This window comes from Cyprinus carpio, chromosome A17, assembly GCF_018340385.1.
Source record: "Cyprinus carpio isolate SPL01 chromosome A17, ASM1834038v1, whole genome shotgun sequence".
NCBI lineage: Eukaryota > Metazoa > Chordata > Actinopteri > Cypriniformes > Cyprinidae > Cyprinus > Cyprinus carpio.
In genome coordinates this window covers 8,796,801-8,822,141 of record NC_056588.1, presented here as the reverse complement: position 1 = coordinate 8,822,141, position 25,341 = coordinate 8,796,801, and the positions used below count along the sequence as shown (strand labels likewise).

At 37.0% G+C, this 25,341-nt stretch overlaps 2 protein-coding genes across 34 annotated transcripts in view; both read left to right on the top strand.

Moving 5' to 3' along the window:
* LOC109053736 (ankyrin-3-like) overlaps positions 1 to 10,683 on the top strand; it is a 100,990-nt gene extending 90,307 nt beyond the window's left edge. For 27 of the 33 annotated variants that reach the window (XM_042773876.1, XM_042773896.1, XM_042773899.1 and 24 more), the window contains 9 exons: positions 185 to 316; positions 450 to 593; positions 3,313 to 4,336; positions 5,098 to 5,278; positions 5,555 to 5,635; positions 6,109 to 6,192; positions 6,467 to 6,622; positions 7,881 to 7,945; positions 8,601 to 10,683. In XM_042773876.1, coding sequence (XP_042629810.1) covers positions 185 to 316; positions 450 to 593; positions 3,313 to 4,336; positions 5,098 to 5,278; positions 5,555 to 5,635; positions 6,109 to 6,192; positions 6,467 to 6,622; positions 7,881 to 7,943 — 1,865 coding nt within the window. In that variant the 3' untranslated portion in view covers positions 7,944 to 7,945; positions 8,601 to 10,683. The remainder of the gene's footprint in view (positions 1 to 184; positions 317 to 449; positions 594 to 3,312; positions 4,337 to 5,097; positions 5,279 to 5,554; positions 5,636 to 6,108; positions 6,193 to 6,466; positions 6,623 to 7,880; positions 7,946 to 8,600) is intronic. The other 6 variants (XM_042773897.1, XM_042773891.1, XM_042773892.1 and 3 more) reach the window with 5 other exon arrangements.
* Positions 10,684 to 12,255: 1,572 nt separating this feature from the next.
* Positions 12,256 to 22,955, top strand: LOC109053715 (coiled-coil domain-containing protein 6-like). Its single transcript, XM_042773865.1, has 9 exons — positions 12,256 to 12,718; positions 14,069 to 14,218; positions 15,172 to 15,300; positions 15,959 to 16,062; positions 16,183 to 16,343; positions 17,192 to 17,348; positions 17,522 to 17,622; positions 18,713 to 18,834; positions 21,780 to 22,955. Exons 1-9 carry the CDS (start codon positions 12,419 to 12,421, stop codon positions 21,951 to 21,953), a joined length of 1,398 nt encoding a protein of 465 aa, XP_042629799.1. The 5' UTR covers positions 12,256 to 12,418; the 3' UTR covers positions 21,954 to 22,955.
* Positions 22,956 to 25,341: the final 2,386 nt, after the last annotated feature.

Genomic DNA, 25,341 nt, shown 5'->3' with positions numbered 1-25,341 from the left:
AAACAATCCTGCCCTCTTGTGCCTTTGCTTGGTATTGCAGTGCAGAACTGGATTGATTTTATTTTTAATTTTAATTTGAATTGTCTTTACATCTGTCTTATTACCTCTGTCTTATCTTATATTTACTTGCAGTCTGTGCAGAGATGATGCTAGTTATAATGTTATGTATTTTACTGTTTTATAGAGCTGGCTCGAGAAATGAATTTTTCTGTGGATGAGATAAACCACATCCGCACAGAGAACCCAAACTCTCTCACAGCCCAGAGCTTTATGCTCCTTAAGAAGTGGGTTAGTCGGGATGGGAAAAACGCCACCAGTGAGAATAATTTTCTAACCATCTCCCTCTTTTTTTATTAATTTCCTTCTATTGATGTCTTTCATACACAGAGAAGTTATAATATCTACCTAAAGCAAATAAATGTAAGTTACTGTTATTTACATTTTCTTAGCGGATGCACTGACGGCTGTCCTGACTAAAGTGAACCGGATGGATATTGTGACTCTGCTGGAAGGGCCCATATTTGACTATGGTAACATTTCAGGCACCAGAAGTTTTGCAGATGATAGCGCTGTGTGCCAGGAAAAGGCGGATGGTAAAGTTTAGCCCCATCTAGATGACCTCACCCCCTCCTCCCCAACTCATTCCGTTTTTATTGTCACCTTTGTTTTTTCCTCTTCAACTACCCTGTGCACTTTGCTAAAGTGTTAGTCACAGATGGGCCACCAGTAGTTTGAACATGATTTGAATTGAGCAACACTGAACAATATTTTGAACTTGAAGCCACAATGAGACTTTGCCTTTTATAAAAGATTAAGGCCCCAATCACACACAGTGTGTTTAATCACTCACTACTCTCTTATTTTAAATACTTTCTGTATTCAGAGACTCTTCATTTCTGTTACCCATTTCCCTTCCTCCAAACACCATATGCATGGACCCGATTTGAACATGCATGTATATGGTCATGTGACGTGAAGCAATCACAGCATGATGCTTTGCCTCAACAAGTGTAGGAAGGGCCACTCAAAACAGTATTTTCCTGTTACACATGTACACACTTTTCTTTTGGTTTTAATGAAGGCCCTAGAGTATATTGCCAATGGAACATGAAACAAACACTGTTCTCAGCCATGAAATTAATTCTGTCATTGAAAGGTCAGGAAAGAGTTATTTCTAAGTAAAATGCATGTTATTATCAGCTGTAGGAGTTTTACAGACCAGCTGTTCTTGTATATAGTGGATCACAGCGCATGGCCTCAGTTAAAAGACTTAGCTGTCCTCTGCCTCTAAAGCTGTCGATCTGCTTCCTCCTCCATCTGTCCTTCTCTCCTCTCCTCCCCTGCACTGGAGCAAGGGATAAAAAGAGAGAGGGGGAAAAAGAAGAGAAAGAAGGAGATCATCCTTCTCTCCGTAGTCTCCTCCTCCTGACAGTCTCCTGTGCTTCCCTCTGTCAGATACAAAAGGACTTGTCCTCTCCTCTCCTCCAGTACAATTCCTCATTTCCCCCTCCCAGACCCCAGTCATTCTTCTCATTAATGCTGTCATTGTAATGTCTTTCTAACTTACAAGTTCTATTTTGTGTGTTTTTTTTTTTTAACTCTGCCTCCCCACACTCCCAATGCTCCACCTCATACAACTATCCTGATGTGGCCTAAGACTCACCATCCAGTCCACTATTGCCATCTGCTCCTCTTAAGTCTTCCTTCTCTTTCTCCTCTTTCTCTCCTTCTCTTGCTCTCAGCCTGTCATCTCCCATTTCTGCACGCAGAATTTGTCTCTCTCCCTCACCCTGCCCTTCTTCTCTTTCTTATTTCTCTCCCTGTGCATCATGTTGCCTGAGTCTTGCTTCCTTCTCCCCGCCACCCACGCTGTTACCCCCTTGTGCATGCTGTCATTGCCCCTGCGTGCCCCCAGGACCGCCCCTCATCACTCCATCCCTCTGTTTCAACTCTTCTTCTTTTGAGCTCTTCATCTGAACAGACATCATTATCCTCATTTTTATTCAGTCAGATTTTGAGTCTCCCCATACTGAGACTGTCTCCCCATCTCGACTATGACTGTAAAAATAAGACTGTGCTTCTTATATTCACCTATGCAACATTTGTAATGGTGTCTAACCAACTAAAGTAACACCCACCTTTGGAAACACTTTAGATTAGGGAACACTATTCACTATTAACTAGTTGCTTATAAGCATGCATATTACTAGCATTTTGGCTGTTTATTTGTATGTATAAAGCACATATTAATAGCATATTCTGCATGACTGTATTCTAGATCCATTGACCTTTCCCCATACCTAAACATATCTACTACAGCAGCTACCTTACTTACTATCAATAAGCAGTAATTAGGAGTTTATTGAGGGAAAACTCTTAGTTAAAAGTGAATATGTTTTCCCTTATCTAGTGTTACTTCACTTTATTATAATAAGCTCAAACATTAACTCTAATGCTGTACATTTGTTTTTTAAAGTTAGACATAAACACACACAGCTCTTTTACTATAGGGAGATCACACATAGACATACACTACTGTTCAAAAGTTTGGGGTTTTGAATATTTTTGAAAGAAGTCTCTCATGCTCACCAAGGCTATGCCAAGGCTTTCTTTGATCATAAATACAGTAAAGCTGTAATATCAGTGTCACATGATCATTCAGAAATCATTCTAATATGCTCGTGATCAAGAAACATTTTTGTGGAAACCATGGTTCTTTGATGAATAGAAAGGTCAAAATAGAAATCCTTTGTATAATTATAAATGCATTTACTCTCTCTTTTGATCAGTTTAATGCATCCTTGCTTAACAAAAGCAATAATTTCTTTACAAAAAAAAAGTACTGACTCCAAACTTTTAAACTGTAGTGTACATGCAATCATAACCTCTCTGTTTTTTGGAGATCTGAATCTGTTCCATTGTCATTGTGTATTAACTGTGTGTTTGTTGGTCTGTATGTCTGCTGAAGCTCTGGGAAATACGGTCAAATACTGTGCTTTTGCTCTTCAGAGTGGGCTTAGGTGATTCTCTGTCTATGTTTAAAAAAATAGTTCACCCAAAAATGAAATTGGCATTGTTTATCCACCCCCATGTTGTTTCAAATAAATTAATTAATAAATTGTACAAAGGTTTTCCCAAACATTGACAGAATACAGGTTTGAAACAACACAAGGGTGAGTAAACTTTCATGACAGAACTTTAATTTTTGGGTAAACTGTTTCTTTAAGCATGCATATGTGTGTGCTTGTTTGTGTGTGATTGTAATTGTGTCCTGTCATGTCCATCCATCTGTGTGTGTATCATCTCACCCAGGTTTCCACAACATCCTGGCTCAACTGCAGTCAACTTCCAACCCCACCCCCATCACACCCCCTATCTGCCCCTCTATATCTGATGATCTCAAACCCATCTTAGATCTGCCCCTTGACCCTCCACCTTATTGCCCCTCCTGGGGACTAGAGAGGTACAATGAGGACGAGTCTGTCAGAATTACCCCAGCCAGACCATGTGACCTCCCCCTGTCCAGACCTGAAAACCAGCATCAAACACTCTCTGAAACAACTGCCGAAATACACACACACATACTCTCCCCTGATCCTCCTGCAAAATCTCATCTACTTCCCAACAACCCCAAACTCATAACACAACTCTTAGCTGTCACATGTGACCCTGACTCACACCTTACCCCTGAGCTTTCTCCCCTAGACCATGATGCACCTCCTCTAAACCCGTCAGTTTGCTTTGTACCACTTCAGTCTGTCCCAAAAATAGACCCATCCACGACCAAGATCGAACAGGACCACCTTTTACAGGGGAACCAGGGGTCTCAACAAAAGGAACAGAGAGAAGAAAATGAGAAAGAGTCTTTTCACTCCCAACAGAAATCGCCCCCTACGATGGAACAGACTGACCTAACACACAAGGGAAAAGAAGAGTGTAAGAGTCCCTCATCAGCATTAGAAGAACCAAACGTTAACATGAAGGAACAAGAAAGATTGATTCTGAAAGAGGTCAAAGGTCATGATGTGTCCCCTTTGCGACCTTGGGCAGAGGTCCTGAGGGAGTCTGGCTTAGATGGAGAGGAGGAGGAGGAGGAGGAAGCCGAGAAAAGACAAGAGCAACTGGAGGTGTCTGGAGGCCATGTCGGAAAGAGGGAGAGGGAAGTGAATGAGGAGATGACTAAGGAGAAAGTGAGAGAGGTAGTGAGAGGTGTTGAACAAATTGAGTCTGAGTTATGCTCACTCTCTGCAGGCTGGCTCACTGAGACATCAAACACAGAGCCGCCGGCTTCAGGGCGGAGTCACGGTTCAGACTACATGGACCGACAGGACAACAGGTACTGTATATAGCCACAATTATTATGTTTACATTAACCCACATTTAATCAAATCATAATAAGTCACATTTGAAATGTGTTTTAAGTACTAGAAGACATACTGTAAATTTCAAAGCTTGTCCCCCTTTTCAGAAAGACCATGTATGATGTTTCAAGCTTCTTTTGCATCGCAAATTATAATAAATTACCATCCTGTTAAAATGCGGTATCATTCAAAAATGTGTACTTTTAAGGATGCATTAAATGATTTTTTTTTTTAGCTTTCTATTTATCAAAGAATTCTGAAAATAAACGAATCATTGTTTCTATAAAATTATAAAGCAGAACAACTGTTTTCAGTAATAATAAGAAATGGTTCTTGAGCACCAAATTTGCATATTAGAAAGTTTTCAAAAGGATCCTGTTATGCTGAAGACTGGCGTAATGACTGCTGAAAATTCAGTTTTAATCTATAAAAAAAAATAATTTAACAATTTTTCGATTTCATGTTTCAAAATTTTATATATTAAATATTATTCAAAATATGTTTTACTGTACTTTTGACAAAGTAAATGTTGGTGAGCATGAGAGACTTCTTTCAACAACATTAAATAAATCTACCGACCCCAACCTTTTGAATGTTAGTGTATATAAAAGTACAACATTATACAGGTTTGCTAGAATGGAAGGTTTTTTTTTTTTTTAAATCCATTCTTACCCATTATCATATCAAGACATTTGTTCCTTACTAGCTTAATTGTTACATTTCAACCCCCTTGCAGTCAGGAGAACTCCAGTGACTCTGTGACATCATCATCCAGAGGCGATTCAGGAAAACCTCGACAAAATGGTGAGCACTCTGACACCATGCCCCGCAGCTCAGCGTCTCAGGAATCAGCCAATGGTGTGAAGACAGGGGCGGGCAAACAAGAAGGAGCTCTGATCGCTGAGCACAAAGTCCAGGTGAGATAATCGCTCGAATACCAGCATATAATAACTGATTAGATAATGCTGCTACTTCCAGTTTAAAACACTCTTCTGCTCTCTTTGCCTCAGCTCAAATCTGTGTTATGGATTGATTTTTTTACAGTGAGATGATCATCAGAATCATTCACATCCTAATACAGTTTATTTATTCCAGATGAAAGAAAACACTGATGATCATTTACACTAATTAAATGAGAGAACTGAAATTACACACACACACATATTAAGATGTATTTTATTTGCATCCATTAGCAGCGGTTATCAACAGAGACCGGCCTGGACGAAGAGCGTACTGTCACCACCAAAGTGTTTCGTAGGCGTCTCATTCTCAAGGTATCTGCCTGCTAAACTGCAGGGCAGTCAGGTTAAGATCCGATTTTGGTCTGAGTCTGATTTTGGTTTAGCTGGTGGACTGAATCTGATTGATACAATCAGAAACAGTGTGATCTTTATTACATGTTTTTACGTCACTTGGTTCTTGCTGTGCAGTATTTCCTTTTTCCTTATGCTTACAGGTGCTTGGTTTGGGTTTACATCTTATTCTGCATTTTATCATCTTATTTGCTTGTGTGATAGATACGCAAGCACATAGTGGAGTGTTTCTCCTAATGTGTTGTGTGATTTCTAAAGATGGTGATGCTGGGCATGAAGGCATGTTGGCTAATATTTAAAGTTCCAGCTTTGCTTGCAGGTTCACATGACTGCTCTGGGTGTGTGGAAATGTGCTTGTAGGTGTGGTGTGCGGCTTTTGTAGGTGTCCTGGATATGTGTGTCTGCGTATTGAATGAAGCGCTATCTTGCTTTAGGGAGAGGAGGCGCGGAACATTCCTGGCGAGTCAGTTTCAGAGGAACAGTTTATTGATGAAGATGGAAACATCATCACCAGAAAAGTAACTCCATTGTTCACTTAATGTTTTCCTTTTCTCCAATTCTTTTCTCCATTTCTGAGTTTCCAATATATTTTACTTCCTTAGGTTGCTTGTAGTTTTTTGCTTTGTCTGTTCAGATTTAGAGACAGTGATACAAAGATTGAATGCAACACATTTTTCTTGCAGCTCACATCTCCATAACCTTAACTGATTCTCACCTGTCTTTCCTGACAATGCTTTGATTTCCCATGACGTGTATTCATGGTGACCTCTGACCTTCAATACCCATCTACAGGTCATTCGAAAGGTGATTTTCCGAGTGAACACTCCCACTCCTGAAAACCAGGGCTTGGGGAGTGGCATGGGGTCACAGGGAGCCCCTTCCACCCTGGGGAAGAGCCACGCCCCCCTGGTCCCTGATATCCAAACACATCTCGCTTCACTTGCTGAGGTTTGCACAGTCTGTGTGGAGTGTTTCTATTTCCATATATGTGTATTTGATTATGTATGGGAAAATGGATCCAATTTTTGGCCAATAAAATGCTCACTACAACGAGAATTTCCCTCTCCCATGATTGTTCAGAAATACTGAAGTTAAATATTTGAAATACTGTTCAAATGTTTGGGCTCGACAAGATTTAAAAAAAAAAAATTGTTTTAGAAAGAACTCTTTTATGCTAACCAAGCCTGGATTTATTTGATCAAAAATACAGTAAAATATAAATATAATTTAATTATGATGACAAGGCTAAATTTTCAGCAGCATGTCACATGAACCTTCAGAATTTTTTTTTTATGCTGATTTGGTGCTCAATAAATATTTCTTATTCATATCAATGTTGAAAACTGTTGTGCTGCTTAATATGGTTGTAAAAACTGTGGTGCATTTTTATTTAGGATTTTTTGATAAATACAAAGTTCAAAAGAACAGCATTTATTTGAAATAGAAATATTTGTAACATTATGGCCTGGTTTCACAGACAGGGCTTAGATTAAGCCAGGATTATGTCATAGTTTAATTAGGACATTTAAGTAGCTTTTATAAATGTGCCTTAGAAAAAAAAAACACTTCTGATGTGCATCTTGAGACAAAACAATGGCACTGACATATTTTAAGATATGTCAGTGCAAGTTTCTTTCAGTTAAAACATCCCATACAGGCATTTTAGTCTGAGACTGGTCTTAACCCTTGTCTGTGGAACAAAAGTGAAAGTGAAAGTGAAAAAGAGGTATATTTCCCACTTTTGACCAATTTAATGCTTCCTTGCTGAATAAAAGTATTAATTTCTGTACTGACCCCAAACTTTTGAACGGTAGTATATGTAATCATAAAACAATAATGTTGTAGACAGTAGTACAATTTTGGATACCAGAAATCCTCATTATATCCGCACAGACTGGAGACCAGAACTACCCATTGATGTTGTTGTTGTTGTTGTTTTCTGTAAATCTGTGTGTGGGTTTTTTAAAGTTCTTAAATCATTTATAAATTAACACGTTTAAGACATTATGTATCACACCAATATCTTTTCCTCTAACCTTCAACTTGTCTTCTCTTTTTTTCCTCCCCCTTTATCCTTTTTTATCTTCCTTCCAGCTTTATACACTTTGTCTCCACTACAGCAACAGATAACCTGAACTCAACTGAACTAATTGAACTGCTTAATATTTACTTCCTGTAAATTGTTCTCTCTCTTTATGTGTAACAGGGAGAAGTTTCCAAGCTGAGGAAGAAAGAAGAAAAGCGTTCAGAGAGAAAACATCATTCATAAATGTGGCTATCTCTCTGTTTATTATTGTTATTATTTACATTATTAATTATTTTCTGTGCATCATTCAAAGGTTTGGGTCATTTAATACTTTTTTTTAGCAATGTGTTAAATTGAGACAGTTAAGACATTTTATAATGTTATTATATAATGAATTTTATAAATAAATGCAAATAAATTAGAAATAAATGCTATTCTTTTGAACTTTCTGTCTCATCAAAGAATCCTGAAAAAAGTTTAATGGTTTCCACAAAAATATTGAGCAGCTGTTTTCAGTATTTATAGTAATAAGAAATGCGTTAGCACTAAATCAGCATGTAAGAATTATTTCTGGAGGATCATGTGACACTGAAGACTGGAGTAATGAATGTTGAAAATTTAAGCTATGCTTTACAGGAATAAATTAAATTTTTTAAATGTATTAAAATAGAAAACAGGTTATTTTACATTGTAACAATATTTCACAATATTACTGTTTTTAATTAAGTTTTAATCAAATAATGCAGCCTTGGTGAACATAAAGGACCCAAACTTTTGAATGGTAATGTATGGCAAATCATTGTTCCCCATATAACTTTTAACATTACAATTAGACAATTTCACAATCAATTTTAATCCATTTTTAACAGTTACTTTCTTATATACTGTCTGTTTTTACAGGTATCTTTTTGATCTGTTTCCTGAGCGGCGGTGTCACAAGAGCTGAAAAGAGACATTTGGCCTAAAAAACATCTACAGCTTCCACTCTGAAAAGCATGGTCTTAAAAGAGACAATACTTTGACCTATTCGCTTGCGCATGAGCATGCATCACACTGCTGACGTACTTCCTGTTACAAGGGGGTCTTGATGAATTCTACTTCCTGAGATGGGTCCCGGTGAATTCTACTTCCTCTCTGTGTTGGGTCCTATGTAATTCTCCTTCTCTTTTTGGGGGACCTACGAGATTACACTTCATTCTTCTTGGTGGTTAATACCTGCGCTGACCTGGACCATCAGGAAATCAGAAACTGTGTTGTGTGCCATGAATAAAAGCTGAATAAATGAGAGGGGTATATTCAAAAGACCCCTTAAACTCCAAACTGTATGCTCAAACAAATTTCCCTTTGACCAAAGATGGCACAAAAGCTCTTTTTCGTGTTTTAGGGGGAAAAAAACAATAGATGCTGTTGAACCACACCTTACATTCGCCTTACACGTTACCGTGGACCCATGACGTCAGGAGGAGGATCCCTATGTTTTATTTATTATAGTTTTTTTTTTTTTTAATTTATAAAACAAAAATAAAGTATGTGGTGGACTTTTCTGTACATAAATCACAATATGTAAAAAATAAAATAACATTTAGTAGTTAGGTTTGGCGAGAGCGCCGCAAACATACACTTTACAAGTGCTTTTGACATTTTAAAGACAGTGAAACTTCACGTGCTCTTGTATAATTAATTATTATAGCAGGTGTGTTTGTATATGAAAAAAGTTGGTTCGGTTTTCAGGGGACATTTCCTTAAAATCCTCTGCGAATTTCAACGATTCCCAAAATGGGAATTTATCGAATTCTGTGAAGAAGTCATACAGAGGACTAATATTTTGATGCATGCAGTTCACCTTATTTTAAGAACCTTTTTTTCTAAGTTTGCAAAACACTGTATTTAAAAAGACAAATAAGAAAAGACTTTTTCTTGTGTACACACACAACTCTAACATGTCTCAACTTTTATATTCCAAAATGTCACCCTACAAGTGTACTTCGTGTAGAAACGGTTAAGTGTGTAAAGCTCTAACCAGACTGCTTCCTTAGGAATTCAGTGTAGTGTCTGTTATCCTTTATATGGAAGACAGCGTCTGCTGATGTTAGCCTGAGCGCTGCAAGTAAGAGGTGTTCAGAATGTATTGCTAGTGATCAGCATTTCTGTTCAACTATCACTGTATCATGTGTATTGGCTGTACAATGTAGAGGTCTCTCTTTGTCTTAAGGCTGTTTGTAATCATTAGAGGAATGTCTTTATTTTTTATTTTTTTTTATTTTTGATTGCTGAGGTTTTTTGGCAAATTTTGGCATTCTGTTTCAGGTTAAGTAAATAACATTCTCATCTGGAATCACATTTACTTGTATGGGATGTCTTTAGACCTTTATTACTTATAGATTTAATAGCTTATGTATTACAAATGACACACACTGGATGGTCATTATAATTTTAAGTATTACAAGAAATCGTTTCCAATATTGAAATTGTGTGATATATTTTAAGACCAGCGAGTTAATGTGTTGCAGTGTTCTGCATCGATTTTGATAATATCGATTTTTTCTATAGCGACTACTTTTTGTTTGTTCATTTGTTTCATTTTCCTCCAGTAGAGTCTTTTTAGCTTGTGGTGTGTATGGTGTGAAAAATCCTTTAGTGTGCTGAATTTTGCTATGGCAATGGGATCTGAAAGACCTAGGAAACTAGGTTGTGATGGGGTGTGGTTCTGCTTCCCTGTTACATGTCAATCAAACTGTGGGAGGGGCCTGACATGGTCCAGTCGGTTGATTTTGTTTAATATAATATGTTTTCACCTGAGCAACATTTTTGATGTACAATTCTTACAATGAGTGAAGCCATTTAAATGTAACTATAATAGCACTTTGGTTATTTGAGGACTTCTCTTTTAGAAACTAGCAGCTATGATGCCACCATAATGTTTCAAATGTCTGACAAAAATCTGATTTAAAAATAAAATAAACGCATTGATTTTACAAACCTATTACATTTCTTTTTTTAATCTACAGTTTCTTTTTTTTCCCCCCAGTTTGTGCATTACATCAGTTCAATGTATTATTCATGTATGTAATATGTATCTAGCGTATATGCTTAATGAGGAATCATGACATTATAATTATTTATTATCAAATTTGAATATGGCTGCAGAGATATTTTATGCTCTTTATGTAACACTATAACAACTCCATTCAAAGATGGATTCCTATCTATAGTTTTGGCATTGAGAAAATGCCCTGATGATTTAATTTTCTCTTAACGGGATACACTACATACATGCTTCCTTTGTAGAATGAAGTAGGTTTCTCACTATTCTTGGAAATCTGGTTTTGCATTTCTCTTGTAGTGCCTCAGATAGATGCTAACTTCTCTATAAACATTGCTTATATCATTACTGAAATAAGAGCCATGAAAACTTGCTGAGCAAACCAGCCATGATTTATCAGCTGTGACATTTTGGCTGTATCAAGTTAAACTAAACATGATTCGTCTCTGTATAAAACACATTATAAGTGATAATGGTCATACCTTTTTATTCTGTTGAAATATTACATCTCTGTCCATAAAGGTGACCTTGCACATTGAGTTTATTGAAGACTGACATATTGTTAAGTCAAAGTCATATAAGTTTATTGGTTTATTGTCTCTTCTCTCCAGTGTGGTAGTAGAAAAGGTGCCCCGGTTGTCTCCAAAACACGGTGACACTTAATAATGTATGAATTTCACTTCATTGCATTTAACAACAAAATATCAAATGAATAGAATTTGCAAACATATGAAGCCAGACCACAGAAATCCCATTAACTGAGCCATGTCAGCTATGTTTGACAGCCAAAAAGTGTCTGAATAATATATTAATTTTGATCAGTAAAGCTATTGTTTTATCATTTAATATCTAACAAATGTATTTATGTGAACTTTTTTGCTTTACAAGTATGTTGTGTTTTATTTTTTACATTAATTTACTTTATGTAATATTTTGCTTTATAGAGCAATGACATTCATACAATTGTGTCAGCTTAATTGTCAGAATATTTTTCAGGATCACTATATTACACAAACTTTATCATATACAATCTATAAACTATCAACAATAAAAAATAAAAGATATATACAAAAAAAAAACAAAAAAAAAATAAAAACATAAGAATTTAAAAAGAAATTACAAATCAAACATATTGTTGTGAAATGATTGAAGACCATAAAATTACGGGATTTCTGTATTTTTGAAAAACAGAGAAAAATTTGTTGTTACTCGTGGAGAAGATAATGAAATAATCTATATAGCGTCTCTGAGTAGATGTGACGCATGCACATTTAAGAGGGGAAAAGACTTGTTTTAGTCATGCATGAATCGGTTAAGTGAATTTATTCAAAGATTCACTTATAACACAGGAAGACTCACCTGTTGTCTTGTTATCTACTGGCGTATGAAACCCCAAAACAGGGTAATTGAACGAATCCTTTTGGTGACTATTCCAAAGATTCGAGTCACTTGGATGAATCAAAAACCCCAAACACGCTGTCCTCTCCACCACATGACGGCGCCACCCTCCCCATTTGCCTGCACTTTCAGCACGCCCAGTCATTTCTTGGACCGTTCCCTCTCCAGTCTAGCCACACTTGCGCTAGCCCTCTTTCTCCCTGGTTCCTGAAATCCACTCCCACTCCACTCGAGGACGAGGACCGTCGCGAGCACAAGGAAAGAAGCTCGCGACACCATGGCGGACAGCGCGAGCGAGAGCGACACGGACGGCGCGGGCAGCAGCAGCAGCTCCGCCACCCCGCAGTCCTCCTGCACCTCGGCGGCCGCCTCCAACACCACTACGACCACAACGAACGCCGCCACCAAAGCACAGGGCGTCGTGATCTCCCAGTCGCGACTGGAGGAGCTGACAAACCGACTCGCGTCGCTGCAGCAGGAGAACAAAGTGCTGAAGATCGAGCTCGAGACTTTCAAGCTGAAGTGCAAAGCGCTGCAGGAGGAGAACCGCGACCTGCGCAAAGCTAGCGTCACCATCGTGAGTCAGCCCGTGTTTTTATTGCTCAAATCCCCGCGGCACACCTGACAACACCGCCATGGCATGCGAAGACGTCCGAGAAACACTACAAACCACATCGGGGTGCAAAATTAACTTGTTTGGAGGCAAAAAGAAGCGTTTGAGGCTATTTAGCTTGCTAGCATTCTAGCTAACTGTGAAAAGAGCCAACAACAAAAGCCAACACTTTAATAGCATTAGTGCTAATGTAAATCACAGGCCATCTGCTTTAAAATGGGTGAAATTTCTATATGGACTATTAAAACCCACAATTTATGTGTCATTATACATGTTTATGTTAGGGGCAGTCGTGGCCTAATGGATAGAGAGTCGGACTTGTAACCCGAAGGTTGCGGATTGTAGGTGGGGGGAGTGAATATCCAGCGCTCTCTCCGCCTTCAATACCACGACTGAGGTGAGACCCTTGAGCAAGGCACCGAACCCGCAACTGATCCCCGGGCGCCGCAGCATTGGCTGCCCACTGCTCCGGGTGTGTGTGCGCGTGTGCGTGTTTGTTCACTACTCACTGCAGTGTGTGTGAACTTGGATGGGTTAAATGCAGAGCACAAATTCCAAGTATGGGACACCATACCTGGCCACACGTCACGTCCTTTCCTTTCCTTGTTATCTTAACACCGGTGGTGTTTGTGTACTGACCACATAAGGCGTTTACTGATTCACCACATGCTTTATCATCATGGTTTTGATGCAGAACCTGTTTTTGCACGTCTGATACATTGTGTTAAGCAAATGAGGTTGTCATTAGTAGTTTATATTTGAGGGCTTTGTCAGGGTGGGAAGCTGACACTCTGAATATTTGGCTCTAATGCGTCAACATCCTGTATGTGAATCAGCCCTTCACTCAGACCATCTGCATTTAGACAAAGAGCCAACACTCAAGTGTCACTGGAAAAACACTGACAACTGATATCAAGTGCGTTTGCATTTACAACAGTCTTTAATGGTGGAAACTGATAGTGGCAGTGTGTTGCTTGTTGGTCATGCAGTTGTTTACTGCATGAAGTGCATCTAATGCCGGATGTTGAAATGCATCTATTGAGTAGTTCTGGTGGATTTTGAATGCTTCTGTATTGCATAATAGGCTTTATGTGTTAATAATTAGGTCATTAATACCTCTAATTCTTTTGTAATAGGAATTTGTTGTCAAATATGATACTTTCCGAATCATGTTTTAAGATCGAGCAATAATTTTGTGTGATTGCTTGTTTACTGAAATATATGGAAAGATTATGCCAATTATTTTTCCCAAAATATATCTGTAAGAATAACGGAGTATTCAAATGCAAGCGTGCTTTGTTTATTTTTCTGCAGCAAGCGCGGGCAGAACAAGAAGAGGAGTTCATCTCTAACACTTTATTTAAGAAGATTCAGGCTCTGCAAAAGGAGAAGGAGACGCTCGCCGTCAACTATGAGAAAGAAGAGGAGTTCCTCACCAATGACTTGTCCAGGAAGCTCATGCAGGTGAGAAACTCTAGAAGGAAAGAGCGCAGCAGTGGCGTTTAAGGTCAGGGGTAGGAAACATGATCACTTGCCCTTAGTATCATCCCTAAAGGGAACTGTCAAGTTGATGTACAGTATCTATGTCATGACAAATTTATTGTTCAGCAGCTTTCTTTTATAATGCTGATTTTGTTTGCCATTAAAGGTAAGCAAACAACGGTAGCTGATTAAATCGTATGAGTTTTTGTAGATGGTCACTGAATCTGGCTCCTCTGCTGAGACCAGATGACATTGTGTATGGTGCATGTGTTTAGTAGGTGTGCTGTATTGTGTGGAGGAGTAACAAGAGAGAGTGGGATTAATGTGCATACTAATGAGTCATGCCAACTATATGTTTACACTACTGTATAAATGTTTGGGGTCTGTAAGATTTTATATTGTTTTTGAAGAAGACTTGTATGCTCTCCAAGGCTTGCATCTACTTTGTGTGTGTCGTTAATAAGTATTCATTTATTTAAAACAAAAATTACTGACCCCAAACTTTTGAACAGTAGTGCTAAAAATATAATATTAACAATTAAAGCTTGTATGGCAAAGTTTTAGACTAATAGTTAGCATCATCTCTTATCATTTTACCATTGTCTCCTTTTCTTTGATTATATTTCAGTTTTTTATTGCTTGCAAACATTTGTTTTTCCATGATGTATTGAATTTTGAACATTGTTGCAAATACATCTGGTTAAAATATGTTGCTATGGTAATGCAACACAAGCAAATATGCATGAGCATTCAAAAAAAATACCACGAAAAATGAATTATCATGTTATCGTTTGTAAGGAAACTAGGAAAAAAATGTGGCACCAAAATGTCTTTTTGAATCACAGCTCATTTGGGGTGCCCATCATGTTTAGTTTTGGTTGTGTTACATTTGTTATACTTTTATTCTCTTATTAAGTGCTTGCTTTCTTTTTCAGCTTCAGCATGAAAAGGCAGAGCTGGAGCAGCATTTGGAGCAAGAGCAGGAATTCCAGGTCAATAAACTGATGAAGAAGATAAAAAAACTGGAGAACGACACCATCTCCAAACAGCTCACTCTAGAGCAGGTATGTTCTTCAGACAGAATCATTACTATCTTTCTCTTACTATCTTTGTTGTCATTTTTGTTTGATTTAATGCATTCTTTGCTGAATCAAAGTTTTCGTTTCTTTCTAAAAAAAATCTTGCTGACCCAGACTTTTGAATGGTTGTGTATAATGCCTTTTCAAGATGTTTAATACCATTCGAGATTAATGGCCACTTCAGCGTGGATTTAATGTGTCACTTTATCAGGTTCATGTTAGCTAGCAGATAAATATGTTAGCTATAAATGTACAGCAATGAAGTAACCATTTTAACCTGTCTCAATTTCGGCTTATGTATATTCCGCAACACCCTCTTGTCCAGTTGAGCTGAGGCCAACAATGTAAGACTAGCCTTGTTGCAGCAGCAATTAGTCCAGCCTCACATTTCTAAACAACTTATTCTTGAATGGCCACCATTTATTGCACAAATGTTCAAACCAGTAGCTGTCTCCAAGTACCTAGTTTTTTGTTGGCTTGGGCATCTGCTAGTATCTGGCTTTGGTGCACAGATTCAGCATATTTTGGTTATTCTTGAGCAAACACATAATTTGTACTTTTGTAAAGTCCCAACATTTTTCCTTAAGAACATGCATTAATTTAAAACCATGGCATTGTTGTTAATTGCACGTAATATATGCAGCTCCGGCGTGAGAAGATTGATCTGGAAAACACTCTGGAACAGGAGCAGGAGGCACTAGTCAACCGGCTTTGGAAGCGCATGGACAAACTCGAGGCAGAGAAAAGGTAATATCCCTTGTGAGGTGGTCTTTCTTCTTAATGCGTTTTCATACATTCTGAAAATCTTTGTATGTGGCTACAAATACTTGATCACATGCTTTTTCTTCTCTTCATTCTGATTGGCAGGATTCTGCAGGAGAAGCTTGACCAGCCAGTGTCAGCCCCGCCCTCTCCACGTGAAGTTTCGATGGAGATTGACTCTCCGGAGAACATGATGCGGCATATCCGCTTCCTGAAGAGTGAAGTGGAGAGGCTCAAACGCAGCCTTCGCACTACAGAGCTCCAGCGTGAGTCCTTGTCTCATCACGCACGCATGCACTCCTGCACTCCTGCACCAACACAGCCTCTCTGCCATCATACTACAGCCAGAGGCAAACAAACTCTTCCGCGAACTCGAATACAGACTTAATATTAATCTTAACAGTAGCTCATGGTATCCATACTATATACAATTCCAGATGAGGATTAGTACTTGCCAATTAGTAGTACATTGTAAATAGTAAACCAAAAGGTAACTTGGCTCCCTGAATAGTAAAGTAAATTATTCTATTTTGAAGTTGAGGCATATGTATTGTGAAGCAGCCATAGTTTGTAGCACAGTACAGTGAGTTACACACATTTATTTAATTCTTAGCTTGATCACTTTAAATTGTGTTGGCCACTAGAGGGAGACATCTCCATTTACATTACAGTAGGCTAACCACGGCTTATTTTAGCTCATGGTACCATTAAAGTTTTAAGCAGGGATTAACACAGCAGTGCATTGAGTCAGCAATAAGGTAGATATAAAAAGCTTTTAAAACTTAAATAAAAGATTTATGTAATTTAAATATATTTGAAATAAGTAACTTAATTTTAATTTATTAAACCTGTAGTTTTTTTATTCATTGTAAATAACAGCATAACAATTTGAGAAAGTTTAATTGATAATAAGAATGAATTAGCATGTCTTTTAAGTTAAAAATAGATCACTTCATCCAGAATTAAAATCATCCAAAGAGCATCTTGTGCTGGTTTATTTTTTCAAAACCCTAAAACATTGTTTATTCACAGGTTTAAATTACAATTTATATGACTTGTATGACTATATAACATTTTTCTATGTTTGTTTTCTATCTTCTCTCTTTCCCTATAGACACAGAGAAGCGGGCTCAATATATCGAGGAGGAAAGGCAGATGAGGGAAGAGAATATTCGTCTTCAGAGGAAACTCCAAAGAGAAATGGAGAGAAGGGAGGCACTGTGTAGACAGCTGTCAGAGAGCGAGAGCAGCCTTGAGATGGATGATGAGAGGTATATTAATTACACACAAAAGATGACTGGACTCATAACCTTATGTAAATATTTGATAAACCTGAAAATAACCAGACACATTGGTCCTATTGTGATGTTGTAATAAAAAGCATGCATTGCCAGAATCATTTTGTTTTGTGGTTTGTTTCTTACATCTCTCTCTCTCTCTCTAGATATTTTAATGAGATGTCTGCTCAAGGACTGAGAGCTCGTACAGTGTCCAGCCCAATCCCCTATACCCCCTCTCCCTCCTCCAGTCGCCCCATATCCCCTGGTATGTGTCCACATGGTTAGCTTTAGTCTTTAAAAGTTTTAAATGGTAATAATATTTCACATTTTTAACACTTTGCACAAATGCTTTACTGTATTACTGTATGTTTTACTATATTATAATCAAAGGTGAGCATATAAAACCTATCAAAAACGTAAAAACAAAAAATAGCTTACATTAGTGTACATGATTAAAAGATTTTTATGTGCTTTTGTCGTCGATTCACATATCCATTTTAAAACTCAACACAGGTTTTCGGCACGCAGCCTTTGGATCAGTCCATAGGGTGATGATTAGACATGATTTTATGGAGTGTTAATTATTATGCAAGTTGTACTGTACAGTGATGTGAAGTTATATTAGGTCATAGTCTTGCTTTCTTTCTCACTTTGCAATTAAACCGATAAATGAGGGTTAACCTTTGAGGTCTACAAACAAGAATCTTTCAAATTGCTGGTGCTGTAGATGTTTTATGGGTTTTTATTTTACTTCGGGTATTGTAGGAATTGATAAACACAATAGATACTAGGTAATAAAATAATATTTAATAATAAAAAAACATGATCAAGGATATCAAGTTATGCAATTCAAAATTTTAAAAGTTTATGTAGTTCAAATGACCAGAGATTAATGTTGATCAAGTGTTCTTAAATCAGAAAAAGTCAACATGTTGTTTATTGCTGGTTTTTAATTACACCATTAATGGGTTGCATCATATAAAAACATGTTTGCTTTTTTTTTAAATTACCTCATAGAAGTTCGATGTGTGTGATGAAAAGTATAACACTGCTTATTTGAAGGTGTGAAAGTCAGCTTTGCTATTACATTGCTAAGGAAGGCTGATTTATAATATGTCTGAGCCAATCTAGTTCTTTCAGTTCTTTTATTAGGTTTCTCTTCTGAGTCCAATTATTTATACATTTTTCCATGATCCCAGAGGAGTGATATACTTAGCTATTTATATTTGTTCTGCATACTGTCATTATGGTGGGTCAGGTTTCATTGTTTGTTTGGGAATCTTGTCATCTTACAAAATAAACAACATGAAGGACCTCAGTAAAACTGATTAGCAGATGCTCTTTCACCATTCCAGGTTTGTCGTACGCTAGTCACACGGTTGGTTTCACCCCTCCGGCGACGCTGAGCCGAGCACCACTCCCCCACTACACGTCTACTGGGCTGCACATCCACCCAGGGCCCTCACACGGTGTACAGGTGCCTACACACACTATACACACATCCAGCATCTTCCGGCATATATAAACACGCTCACTCTCTGCTTAAGCTCATGTTGATGTTGAGAAAGATGTTTACATGCAGGAAGCAGAGTGTATCATGGACAGCCTGTTTATATGTAAGATCCATTGTAATGCCATTCAGCTGAATTAAAAACACATTTGATGACCTCAGAATGCTCTTCCTCATCCCCATTGTGTGTCTAAGTTAATATAGACCAGGACCATGAATCCTGAGCCATCCAAATAAGATAACACACAAAAACTGCATTCTGACTTTCTGTGTACCTTGCAGTGCATTCTGACCTGTTAGATTGAGAATTACTCCACACTTGTCAATCTTATCGATCACAAACACAAAGGTGCCATGTTACTGTATAACTGAGATATTAAGTTATATTATAATGCAGAAACCCTGATAAGATTCTTTTCTTAAGGATCAAAGGTTTAACAAACAGAAAAAAAAAAAAAGAAAGAAAGAAAAGAGTATGCTGATGAATTGTCATGGTTTATTCTTTAATCTTGCCACTGTTTTTAGTGGATTAAAGATTGACTATTTAGTGTAAAAACATATTTTTTCCTCACACTCAGTATTAGGTAAGAAAGAAGTCAAATGGTTGTAATGGTTACGAATGTCAAACCAAGTGGTTTAAAAATTACTTTAAGGATGTTTTCTATTTGTGTGTCAGGATCAGGTTTATGCCAGCACAGACGAGACCTGGACATTCTTTCATCACACTTTCTGTCATTCATGGTAGCTCTAGAGTAATTGAGGTCATACTGTAGCTATTGATTTCCAAATGAAAGGTCTACTTCCTGAATTTAAACATTTCTTATTATCAATGTTGAAAACAGCTATGCTGCTTATATATATTTTTTGGAAACTAAATTTTTTTATTCCTTAAAGTTCAAAAGAACAGTTTAGCTATATATATATATATATATATATATATATATATATATATATATATATATATATATATATCACACGCAAATTTCTTGTAACATTAAAAATCTTTACTTCACTTTTGATTGATTTAAAGAATTTTTTGCTGAATCATGGTATTAATTTCTTTTTTAAAAAATCTTACAGACCCCAGAATTTTGAATGATTGTATATAATGACTTTTTAAGCTATTTAGTAACATTTGAGATAAATGGCGACTGCAACGTGGGTTTAGTTTGTTACTTAATGTTAGCTAGCAGATAAATAAGTTATAAATGTACAGCAATGAAGTAACCATTTCAGCCAGTCTCAACTTCAGCTTATATATGTTCCGCAACAGCCTCTGGATATTGTCCAGTTGAGTGGAGGCCAACAATGTAAGACTAGCCTTGTTGCAGCAGCAGTTAGTCCAGCCTCATGTCTATGTCTGTTGAACCACTATGACCCCTCTGTTTACCAGCAGGGACTTTGATGAAGGGACTGACTAAGCACGTTACATAGCCTCACTCTTGCCATCCCTTAATGGCTCATTGCAAGTTTACAATAGCATCTAAATAACCAAAAACATCAACAAGACTTTTGCTGAATCCGATTGGTCATCACATTTCACAAGACTTTGAGTTCATAAGCAATTTAAATATTCTATGCACACTGCTGAGGTAGTTTGTTCAGATGAAGAAATCCAAAAGTCAGAGTATTTCAGTGTAAGTTTTGCTAATTCATGACACTCATTATTTTTGCCTCTTTTTGCTTTCCCATTTGAACGTTGTGGATTATATTTTCCTGTTGGGGAGCTGTTGGCGATAGCAACAGTGATCTGTTTGTTCTAGCGAAAAGCGGTTGGCTCACTTTCATGTCCCGCGGTGCCTTGAAAAAGTCAGCTTGTTTTGATAAACCAGGAGTTGACAGCAGAGCCGGACCCTTCCAGCACACTCAGAGGGGTCACATTTGCACTTTCACACTCTGTTTGCACATGTAAATACACTTATATGTCAAATAAACTAGGGGCGATGATACAAATTACCATTTTATGTGTAAATTTTAGCATTGATTTGTTTAGCACAAGCATGACCAGAATTGTCAGAAAGTACAACTTGATGACCATACTTACTCTGTTCCCCAGACATGTCATGGTCGGTATTTCAAAATTGCCTAAAATGTCCGGGTTTTGACTTTTTCCTATTGATGTGCCCTCTACAGTCCTCATATATTATTTCTGAGATCAAAACCACATACTAGCATGCTATTCTTACACAGTAAGTATAAGAGTACTAAGCGTAATATACTAGCATGTAGTCCCGAATTTAGCATATATGTACCTGAATTTCCTTTGCTTTGATCGTTCTCTGTAGATCCCACCTTCTCGCATACAACGATTGATTGATTATGCCTGCACGCTATTGGTCAGACTACTTTTCAGTCATTACTTTTTAGTAAATATAAAAACAAAGTCAAAACCCAGACATTTTAGGCAATTTAGCAGAGGATGTTATGAATTACACTCCCATTAAAAGGTTTGGGGTCAGTTAGATTTTTTTTTGTAAATGTTTTTGAAAAAAATCTCTTATGCTCACCAAGCCTAAATGTAATTTTTAAAAAGCAATTTATTTCTGTGGTGACGCAGCTAAATTTTCTGCAGCCAAAACTCCAGACTTCAGGGTCACATGATTCTTCAGAAATCATTCTAATATCCTGATTTGGTGCTTTAAAAAACCTGTTGTCTTAAGCAGCACAACTGATTTCAACATTAATAATAGTAATTGTTTTTAGAAACTGTGATATTCTTTTATTTCAGGAGTCTTTGATAAATAAAATGTTCAAAAGAACACCATTTGAAATTCAATTTTTTTGTTACTTTAAAAATCTGTTTACTGTCACTTTTGCATCCTTGCTGAATGAAAAGTATTTTAAAAAAACTTGCTGACCCCTTATTGTATATCACATCATGAGCTTGTCTTGTATTTCCTCCCCTCATACAGAGGCCATCCCCAAGGAGAAGCACCAGCCCAGATAAGTTCAAGCGCCCGACGCCACCTCCATCCCCAAACACACACTCTGGAGCACAGCACCATCCACCACCACCCGCACAGCCGATGATTCAGTCAGGCTCCTCCCACTCTGTGACATCACAGAACCTCCCCTCTCAGCCTTAATGCATGCACCGTGAGCTACCTTAAGCTAGGCTGCTCCAAGCTAGGCCACACTACTACTACAATGACAACAACTCAGTGATCCTCCACTGGGCAAAGGTTGGAAGGGATTGGAGTGAATATGAAATTAGAGTACAGTTGAAGTGGGGAGTGAAAGGACTGGGAATGTGAAAAGAGAGAAAGTGTAGATGCTTGGCCCAACCCATGCCGTTAAATTTTGTTATTCTTACTGTTTTTTTGTTTTGTTTTGTTTTTCTCTCTCTGTAAAGTAATCGAGCTAGTTCAGGAAAGGTTAGGAAGATCGTTTAAGAAGGTTATCAGCTGTGCGTGCCTGAATTTTTTTTTTTTGGGAAGTCTTTCCCCAGCCCTAATTTAATCTGATTTGTTTTAACAGATCCATTTTTTCCATTTAATAAAGAACTCAATGCTCAATTTGATAAATATGTCCTCTCATATGAGTGCATCTTCACATAAGTTGAGAGAACTCCCAACACATTTGCCATGTGGGTGGCAGTAAACCGTTTTTCTTTTGATTTATTGTCTGTCTGTTTGTTTTAGGCTGTTTTTGTTTGTAAAACAGACGTGTGTGTGTGTGGCTTGTTGGCAGCATGTAGATGGTAAAGACAGACAGACTGAAATGTACTGAAACTGCACTTGTTGCCTCTCTGCGTGTGTATTATAGTGGGATTATAGTGTTTGTGTGTGTCTGCACAGCTGTAGAGGTTTCCCACAACTGCTGGTCGGGGACCAGTCTCTCCCTGCTAGAATCCATACATGACCCACTACGAAAACAGTCAATACTGGTTTCTGATCAGCAGCTCAGCCTCTCTCGGAGCCCTCACTGTGAAGTGAGTGCCCTGAACACATATTCAAATGGGGAATTTTGCTTAATGCCAGTATCATATAACACCTAAACATGAACCGACATGTTGATGCAACAAAACAAGGTACTGTTGAACAGTTAACTCAACATGATTAAATGCTTGTACAAAAAACAAAAACAAATTGTGTGTTTTATTTTACCTGAAATGTCTGCAAGTTATTGAACTTTAGCTCATAAAGCTGTGTATGTGTTTTAACCTCACTGAATATTTTTTAAAGATCTTTAAAGATGTTATTTCGAAGGTTCGTTCTTTTATTTTTCAGTCAGATCCTGGGGGGAGGATTCAGGAGTCACAAGTGATAGGTCACGTTTCCTGCTATTTTGACAGCTTTTTGAGATGCACTACAGGGTTTCTGTGAGTCCAAAATGTTAAATATTTCTAATATTTAATTTCTTTTACTTTTTTTTTTTTTTTTCTCAATATTATTGTAGTCGGGTCCCCTAAACAGGTCTGTTTCTGTGAAGAAATACATTCATTTCTATATTGCTTATTGATTTATGATTAAAAGGTGATGGGTTTATTTCAAATCTAAAATTTGAGAGAAAACAATGTAAAAAAGCAAATGATAAAAACTAACCATTCATATACTAATTCCGTTAGTATAGTAAAATAAATAGCAGTTCATATAGCATGCCCTCATCCTCAAAAACCATGAAGTTTAAAAACGGACACAAGCTGTTAAATACAGTTGCAACAAAGGGAAACTTTTAGCCTTAACTAACAACTGAGAACATAGTACTATCAAGATTCAAGAAACTTTTATGCATGAAAAAAGTTTTTCCTTTTTAGGAATGTTCCATATTATAGGGCCTGTACAGTTCATACTAATATTAATGCATTTCACTGCTTGATTTTATGTATGTATGATACAAAACATACATTTTGGTACTGTGTTGGGTCACTGTGTCAAATGTGGGGCCAGAAGTAAATCAAGGTGAGATACATTAGGCTAGATGATACAAGACTTGTGTAAGCAGTGGAGTTCTGTAGAAAATCGAATTTCTAAGGTACAAAAGAATCAAAAGTATCTTACATGACTGTTCATGTGCTCCCTGGGCTTTTAAATGAGATATAAAAAAATATATATACAACACATTTCTGAGGGTGTTAAATTTCCATTTACATGGTCTTAAAAATATGATGTCCTGCAGGCTTCAATCATTACCACAATGTCTTGATTTGTATCACAGAGCACATGCATGTGTTGACTCGATACGAGTTATCTGCGAGTTTGATTATGTAACGTTTAACCTCTGTTATCGGTTCGTAGAACTACAGAGGTGTGTGAATGGTAACCTGTAAAACACATTCTCTAGTTTTAATCACGTTTTGGCTGAAGCTATAGTCGTTTGACCTCTGACCTTCCGTTGACGAGTACAGACAGAGGTACATTATGCAACCCTTCATGACATCAGCCCTCTTGAGGTGTCCGGTAATATTGCATACCTGTTTGGTACTGCACATCGATCCCCCAGCACAGTTTTCCAGTTTACATCTCTCTTAGTCTTAGCAAGCACTCTTTCTCACACACACACACATCCATCGAGTCGTGTAGCTGTGTGGTAATCTCTGCACAAGTATTTCAGAATAAGCTGTCCTTTGCTGCTTTCTCTCTGGCAATGGCCAGTCTCACCTGGTTCAGACCAGTTCTGTCAAGCTATGGGTGGTCAAGGGGTTGTAACCGACCCTCAAATTCTAACATTACGGTCAGATTCGAAGAATAGTTAAAGTCATGCTGTTCAGTGTGTGTCTGGGTTCTGAAAGAGCTAACCTAGATATAACCATGTGACTGCATTAACAGTAGAGAACAACCGAGGTGCTTGTAAAGATTTTCAATTTCCTTTAGAAAACCTATAAAGCAGAAATGATTACTTAATTGTACAGTAAAACGAATATAATAATAATCATCATAATAATATAATTACAAATTAGTAATATATTAGTATTATAATATAATTTGCATTATATTTTATGTATAATATTTATTATAATTAGTATAGTATAATTAAGAAATAATCCATAGTACTAATTATTTATTATTAATGATACTTGAGTAACAATTATGGAAAACTTCTTAAAAGTGAATAATTAAATAATTTTATAATAATTATAATTATGAAGTAATTATGAAGTGAACAATATAATAATAAACTATATAATATTGTAATTTAAATTATATCAAATAATGTATGCTTTTAATAAAAATAATATTATTTAATAAAATAAATCATTTATTCTATAATTTAAATAACAAAATTAAATACTAATTCTGGTAGCAATCATGGAGAACCTGTCAAGTGTTATTAATAATTCTAATATAATTGTGTAATTTAAACTATACAATTAATAATAATAATTTAAAAGCCACTTTGATTATAATGGATCTTTGGTGTGCATTAAGACAAAAAATGTTGCATTTTGAATTTAATAATGAAATGGTAAATTCTGAACAAGTCCTGATATAAATTTTGTGTTGCGTAAAATGAAGATGCTAATTAAAGCAGCTC